An 8,356-nucleotide genomic window follows, 5' to 3' on the forward strand; every position below is an offset into this window, starting at 1 on the left:
CACTTGGTCCATCTCGCCCGCAAAAGCATTTCAGTCCAAGAGGTTTCAGGGTCAAACAGAGGAATTCCAAGCAGGAGATCAGTAGGAAAGTTGGAGGGGAATGGTGAGAGGGGACAGCCTTGGCTTCCACTACTGAGAGATGGCCCAAGTGGTTAGAGCGCGAATTTACTGACCGGAAGGTTCGTGGTTCGAGTCCGACCCCCTCGACTTCCCCTGTCTAGGCTTGGGCAACCTGGCAGTATCCCAGCCCTCGTGCTGGATCCCAACCCTCATGCTCGGGTGGCATGGCAGCTAGGCACCGGAAGGGTGCTACAGCTGAACGTTATCTTTTCTTTCCACTACTGAACGTGACAAACTGAAGCGAAAGCTGCTTGTAAACTCGGGAAGGGTGAGTAAAAAGCGAGGAGAGGAAGAGGAATATGCGGGGAGGGGTACGGAGTTCTAAATAGTTTGGGTAAACAAAACGCGTTTACTCACCAAGAGGAATATCCAGACGAATCGCAGTAGATTGCACATCTGACCGACAATGTCAAAATTCGAGTAAGTAATAGGGGTAAGCCGTATCGAACAGATGGAGTCATCGATACATCCTGGTGGGCAGAAGCAGAGTGTTTCTTGAGAAATTCCACACCAGCCTGCAGAAGATATTCGCTCAGTGAAACCCAACGCTGGTCAGTATGCCGGTGGGGTAAACAGAGTTGAATCAGACGCAGCAAGCATTCAAACTGCATCGCGGTTGAGAGTTCGGCTTGTAAGTGCTGCCAAGGGTTCATGTAAGACAGTATCAAGTAGATTAGTTTGAAAGTGGCTCAAAGATGAACGTAAGACTACTACGACCACTGTGCAGGACATCACTGGACGTCGTGGAGCTGTAACATCCCTCCGGTGCCTAGCTGCCATGCTACCCGAAGGAAGAACGAGGGCTGGGATACTGCCAGGTCGCCCAAGCCTAGACAGGGCAAGTGGAGAGGCAGAGGTCGGGTTTGAACCTTCCGGTCAGCCAATTCGCGCTCTAACCACTGAGCCATCTCGCCCCTAAACAAGGTCCAAAGTACATATTCAGGATGAAAATGTCCCAAACTCCTGTGTCCATTCTTTTGACTCTTCTAAATTTCTTCGTTTTAGGCGAGAAAATACACACAGTCAATTGTCTTGTTCAATAAAAAAAATAAGCTGAATCGTTGTGCGTTGCAGCAGCTTCTCAATGCCGTTACAAAAATACCATGAAATTTCAGGGAATTAGTCAGAAATCTACAAAAATGCAGTTGGCTTAGAAAAAATGCACAAAGACCTTCGCCACTGAGCCCACAACTTAGTAAAAGCAAGATCATCAGCTACATGCAGAAAAATTTCCCGTGGTGAGACAGTTTTATCTGAGTGGGTAGGAATTTGGAACTGATGTGAATTTTGAAAGAAATTTGAGCGTTATTTCAAAAATTGCACTTTCCAAACCTTTGAGAAGAAAGACTTCAATAGTACGCCAGAGCAAAATGACGTGAACCGGAATCCACGGATTCAACAAATGAGCAACCGCGGAATCTGCACTTAAACTAAGGGGATACTGACTGGAAATTGATGGTAGTGTGAGATGTGGGAACTGAGATTTCTATGCGAAGCCGAGAAGCACTGCACAGCTGTTTCAATCCGGTGTGCCTTGCGAACCGTGATGCAAACCCTATATTCGTTATGGGCTTTCTATCAAAAGTCACGGTGGCTTGAAAAAGCATTTTATGAAGACACATGAAAACTAGTACAACTGTATCACAACTGTACAACTGTTATCACAAAATATCCTAGAAGAATCCACTGGAATCTTAGTGAGCTATAAATGCTTGATCCTAACTGGGCGAAATTCTGACCAATCAGGGTACGCCTTCGTTCGATTCACAGCGAGTACATGACACGCACATCTGTTAACGTGATGTTCGGCTGGCTAGAGCGTCTGGCCTGTGAACACCCTTATTGGAAATCATCAGTAGCGTGCATCTCGCGAAACTCCAGAGTCCCGAAATAATGAAGTCCCAACCGTTCAGTCATGAGCGGATGAACAGCATCTTCAATCAGAGGGTCAAAATCACGTGTCCCCCCACGTTGACGGGCTCTTCGAGTGACAACTTCTCAGATGGAAGTTTCACTCGTCTTGTGAAGTGATTTACTCAAAGCTACACCTCAAAACTGTCGGTTCAGTGGGTGAGGCATGCGTTACACCGATTCACATCAACGCTCTATGAAATTCTGAAGGAAATCAACGTCTGGTATAGTGTTGAGATCACATATGAGACAATACCCGAAAGCAGAAGATTTGAAAAGACCGCTCTGTATTGCTTTGCTTCTTGGGCTACGGCTCAGGAGGCTTTGCTTTTTTCCATACAGAGAAACTGCCGTCATCGAAGAACAGCTACCTAGTGGCTAAGCCAGGATGTTTACTAGCTACTTGTGGATAAGACATAAACTACTTGATTCTACATTAGTAGATGGGAGTTATTCATCCAGCGGGCGGTGGATTCACAGACTACTATGTAGTGCGAATGTTAAAGCTGCATCCGAAGGAGTACTCGGTTCGCTAGATTTATCGCATTATCTGAGACTGCACAGCACGGTTCATGTGCCAACTAGGGGACAGAGACAGTAACGTATGAAAACTAATTATGCTTGGGTAACCGTTGGTGCGGTAAACAGCTGACTGATACAGAGGGTTTTGATTCATGGCTTTGATCGACGAGCTTTCTGTCAAGTGTGGTGGAAACATCGGATTAGAAACGCTGAGGTACGCCGGATGGTTTTAGGAAGAAAGAACTCTCCCGCGATAGATGAATTACTCACGCTTCATAGGTTACGCTGGCTAGGACATGTAGTCCGCACGCCAGAAGACCGCCAGCTTCGCAGAGCTCTTTTCACCCAGCCCTGTGCTGAGTGGAAGCGACCGAGAGGTGGACAGTGTATGACCTGGCAACGAAGTACAAAAACTTGGTCGGATCAGCAACTGCCACCTTTCTGAATGAGGACCACGGGAGTCAAAGCAACAATGGCTAGTGACATTGGGAGAAATTACCTAATCGCGCAGTCAGTGGCCCTCGTGTATCAAAGCTATCGCCTTCATTGCGTAGCTACCCAATTTCCGAACACGCTGAACATGCCTTCGCCTTCAAGGCCTGGTTGTATGTCCCAGACTCCCGTTTTCCGGTGGTCGAAACTGCAGCACCTGGAACCAATGTGCCTATGGTACATGGTTTGTAGCTGGTAAATTGAACTGAATTTCTATCAAGCCGAGCAAAAGCGACTAAAATTGTGGACAAAAACAAAAAAACTCGGGAAAAACGAGACCAAATGACATAATCACTCACAGTTACTTACTGAAATTAGCTGGAGGAAAACCTCACTGAACTGGTCATCGTGCGAGGCGACACACTGCGTGCAAATGAGCTCTGCCAGTTGACGACCAAATGCCTGTATCTGTTGCTCGGATCCATGCAGTCCAAGAATAGATCGCAAATCTGTCCTGAGAAGTTCTCGTGTCTGTCCATCTACATCCCAAATGCATGCGGCATTTGTTGGATTCCCGCTTCCGTTTTCACCACCGCCATCACCAGTGGATCCACCGGTTGAAAGACACTCTTCTGTGCGTTCGATGAGGTTTACTACCTCTCCATCAGACAAGGGTAGGAATCGATGTACAATCGTCAAAAGTAGTTCAGCTATGTGATTGTGTGATTTCTCGGCATCCGCAGAGAATAACCAAGAGCACAGCTGCAGGAGGGGGAGAGCACAATATATGTTGAGATTGATTGTTTTCTCGATCCGAGTGCCTTCGTTTTTAAACGCCAGTTACCATTGTTGCCATTTGACATATCGATTATGTGGAATATAAACCCTGTTCAGTAGTTATTAATAAGACTTATTCTTGCAAAAATACCATACATAATCATCATCATCGACAGCATGACATCAGTGTTCAACACCGATGCTTCACTGCCGTACAACCATGATTTATTTGAAAGCCTTATTGTAAAGAAAAGAGTAAAGGTGGACGGGGAAGGGACTCGGTGCTAGCTTACCACAATCATTCCGAGGTGCCTACACCTCCGGACATTCACTCAGGCAATTTGGATAGAAACTGACAACAAGAACGCCACTGACATGGGTTGGCAGCCATATCTTGTAGTGTCTCCACCCAGGCACAGTGAGGATCACGCGGTCCCCATCCTGGAAGGCGAGTAGCACCGACAGCACACAAGCGTTTCGTGATCTCCTTCATACTCCTCAGCCAAGTCAAGGGTTGGCCACCTCTGTTTACGCCACTCTGAATTAGGCATGTAAAACATCACTCTCTTCGGCCTTGATCTCTGTATCGAATGGCTTCAAAATCACCGAGAAAGTACATCACGGTACTAGAACAGACTCTGTTCAAGGTCTCAAAGTGCGGGCTTAGGTGTTCTCACTCTAACGGTGGCTTACTGGTTTACAGATTCCAAATCTAATGTATCCTAGGATCAAGTCAGTCTACTTATTCCTTGATGTTCCATCTTCCAACTCAGGTTTTCCTGCTGTTTATCAGTAATCTGTTTCTGATCGGATTCATGCTCTTGTTTATGATCCAAAACTCCATTCTTCAAACACTTCCGGTCAAATATCTATCTCAGCACTGACACCAGCACATCGAATGCCGTTCCTACAAACATTTAGGTTTGGAGTTCATTGAACGAAGCTACATTCTCGTTTGGCGTTATTATTCTCGTGAGTGCCCACCAAAGGGGGGAAGCGTTGGACTCGAGTTTTGCTCACCAGCAGTGCATATGCAATGGCCGTGCTGGGGTTTGAACTCCGGATGTTCACTCCACCAGCACACATTGAACGCATGTGAATTTTCACTTCCGAAGAGATAAACGTGTTCATACTTGGGCGATAGGGTTGGTGTGCCGGACTCATAATTACACCAGGACAGCAGGACGACTGTTCAAACGAATGATGTGAATATGAACAATACACATCCCACAAACCCTACAACAGAAATCAAAGCTACATTCATTCCCCCCGAATCTATACACAATTCACCACAACTTCTCTTTATATGTCGATTTGAACCCCGTCCCTCAAGCGTTAAACTACTAGCCTCCTTGCATATGTTTTTCGAACGATCTGAATTGGTACCTACCTGTACGTGAAAGAAATTGCACCCCAAGTATCCGTAAAGCCAGATATGTATTCCTCTCTTTCATAGCTTTTCTGTTGGACAATTCTCAAATCCGCTCCATTTGAGAACATTGCTGTGGTCGTTGGGGCGGTTTACCCTCCATAGATCTGTCACCCCCAGATAGCAGCAACGAGAAGTTGTGCATTTGTTTGACCCATGGTCCACAACCCATCTTTCAGTATCGGAATACAACTGCCATTTCACTGGTTTATCGCTACTGCCACGGCAGACGGTTCACTGAATCGCTTACTCCATCTTACTACTACAATCGTTCAGTCTCCGGACCCGTCTATACAATTCAGGTCACCCATAACAAGTTCCAGTTCCCTGTTACAAAAAAGAACTATTTTTTCTCTCAATTTTCTTCGGAAATACCCATTTTTAGAAGTCCCATCACCGATTTCTGCTAATCTTCAAAGACACCAACTGGAAGTACCCATGTAGATAAAGGATCCCTCGCGCTATAAATGGCGACCACTTCACTACTACACTAGCTTAAGCCGCTGCATCAATCAGAATGTTCATAGTCAATGACGTCTGAGTAGTGAAGATACAATAAGTTGAACCGTTTGAATCCGATGCTTGGGTTTCAGAGACGTAGTGAATGCCCGTCGATAAAGCATCCAGAGCTCATGGACGTGTTCGCATAAGAGAACGCAACTTAAAGACCTCAATGAAACGGGGAAAATGAAGCCCAAATAGCGGGTCTGAAGTGGCAGATGCCAGAGCTGACGTCCAGTCGGAAACAGATCTAGGTGCTTGCACGACATGCCTACAACTATGGACTGAAGAGGAATGGCTACTGAGTGAAGCGGGAGGGGAGTAAATAACGGGAATCCAGGAATGCACTTTGCCAGTTTTTGCATTAAACGTGCTGAAACTTGGGACTCAACCTGGAATTTTGTAAAAACAAATTGATGGTTCTGTAACAGGAAGATTGCATGCACAGTCTGTGGAACTCTAAAGGTTCCGTATACACATCCGGCCGCATCGACCATGCAAACCTGAACTCAATTTTCGTAAACATCACGAGCAAGCCGTACAAATTGCCTCATAGGTATGTCTACATCCGGGGCATAAAGCGATACTCGCTTCTACGACACAGGCACTCACTGCTTTGAAACACATTCGATAATTTGTCCCCACCCACCCAAAAACCAGACATCACTATCGAGTATGTTGATTCTCCGCGCATCACGCGTATTGATCAATCAGTAACCAAGTTGACTGACAACGGGAGTGACAGGGTAGGTTGTTCTACGATGTAGAACATCAGTCTCTGTCGAGGAGAGATGGCTCAAGTGGTTGGAGCGCGAATTTACTGACCGAAATGTCCGAAAGGTTCGAACCCCACCTCTGCCTCTCGACTTCCCCTGTCTAGGCTTGGGCAACCCGGCGGTATCCCAGCCCTCGTGCCTCCTTCGGGTAACACGGCAGCTAGGCACCGGAAGGGTGTAACAGCTGGACGATTTTTAAGTTTCTGTAGAAATAATTGCTATCCGGCTTAATCTCAATCACCACAGTTGCCCGTTACAATTAGTGTGACCCTCAAGTCATTCAAATGGTCACACAGATATCCACTGTTAGTCTCTTGAAGGCTGGCAAGTGTGACTGGCCCTCGTGCTCCCATCCGCTAATTACTTCATGTGTCGGTTCGACGATCAACTTTATCGCAAGATTGAACCAGTCATTGCAGTCTTCGGGATATGGTCGAACGGCACCCGATTTAAGATACCGCCTTCCTAACATCCTGTGAAACTAAAAATTAGTCTTCAAATTATCACATACGATAGCGATGATTTTAGGCAGGCAGACTGAACTGCCAACAATGGCCAGTTAGGTTAAAATGACAGTGAAGGAAATCATCATCATCGACAGCATGACAGCAGTGTTCAACACCGATGCTTCACTGCCGTAACAGTGAAGGAAAATATCCGTTGAATTTGGATTCCTGGTGATTGGGCGTTTTCTAGTGGTCGGGAAATCGCCTTCCTAAGCAGCTGATGCCTGAATCTATCGTCTACAATGCAAAATCGAACGGTATTTTGGTGAAAATAAGGAAGACGAGTCAAGAAACTGTCAAGAGAAACTAAAAATTATCAGTATCTACTGTGCCCACAGTTTGCATGGACCTTTTTGATCCGCATACCGTATCGCATTATCGTTTTATGTACAAAACTCGAAAGTTTATATAAGTGCACTTCTTGTGGGTGTTTTCCAAGTGTGGACTTAAAAATTCTGGGTCCCCACTAAAGAGCCAACACTATTTTTCGAAAGCCTCAGACCATGAGAAAATTCGTTTTCGCAAAACTTACGAATTTTAAGCAAGAGTCTCTCAACATGGAAGACTAGCGTTAAGAAAAAACAATGAAAAAGGCGAGTGGTGCCATAAAAACCTCCATCGTGCTTTCTAGTACTCGATGAAGTCAGCGTCATCGTGACAGTAAAAAGAGAAAAATCGTCCCGCTATAACACCCTTTCGGTGCCTAGCTGCCATTCCACCCGAGGTAAGCATGAGGGCTGGGATACTGCCAGGTCGCCCAAGCCTAGACAGGGGGAGTCGAGAGGCAGAGGTCGGGTTCGAACCACAGACCTTCCGGTCAGGCAATTCACGCTCTAACCACCGAGTCAAAAATTACAAACTGCAGAAGGGGTACAACTTACTGTGGAGATGCCATCTTCGTTCATGTCCAAAAGTGGCTCGGACATTGTGCAGCATGGTAGAATGCTGTAGATAAGAGCAAGTAACCATTTAGATGACTTTTCGTCCAGTCCCGCTGACGTTTTGGTGGATGATAATTGGTTATTGATCTGAGACATGATGGTTGGTGCGTATTGTCCCCGGACACTTGGTGCACACGCCATAAAGATTGCCAGGCTCAATTTTGCTACACGCCGGGTCAAAACTGCGGGACCGAATCGTTCTTGTTTGTCACTAGGAAAGTCACAAAACAGTTTTTCGAGAATTGTGAAAGATGTTTCAAACAACTGGCCGGCAAGTACAACACGATCTTCACTGAAGAGAAACGGTCCAGTTTTTAGGTTCGCTCCAATGGCGGCGATGCATGTGTACAGTAAACGTGATAGAAGAGTGCAGTATTCAAAGGAAGTGGGGTTGCTGAAGGAGCCATGCCACAAATTGACCAAATTCGGTACAGGGAGTTA

At 46.0% G+C, this 8,356-nt stretch overlaps 1 protein-coding gene across 1 annotated transcript in view; it reads right to left on the minus strand.

Annotated features, from left to right (window-relative positions):
• Positions 1–8,356, minus strand: part of T265_10397 (hypothetical protein) — a gene marked incomplete at both ends in the record, with an annotated part of 36,335 nt that overhangs the window by 26,589 nt on the left and 1,390 nt on the right. The window contains 3 exons of the mRNA XM_009176761.1: positions 478–635; positions 3,355–3,747; positions 7,856–8,207. Of these exons, the coding sequence (XP_009175025.1) occupies positions 478–635; positions 3,355–3,747; positions 7,856–8,207 (903 nt within the window). The remainder of the gene's footprint in view (positions 1–477; positions 636–3,354; positions 3,748–7,855; positions 8,208–8,356) is intronic.

This window comes from Opisthorchis viverrini (assembly GCF_000715545.1).
Source record: "Opisthorchis viverrini unplaced genomic scaffold opera_v5_371, whole genome shotgun sequence".
NCBI lineage: Eukaryota > Metazoa > Platyhelminthes > Trematoda > Opisthorchiida > Opisthorchiidae > Opisthorchis > Opisthorchis viverrini.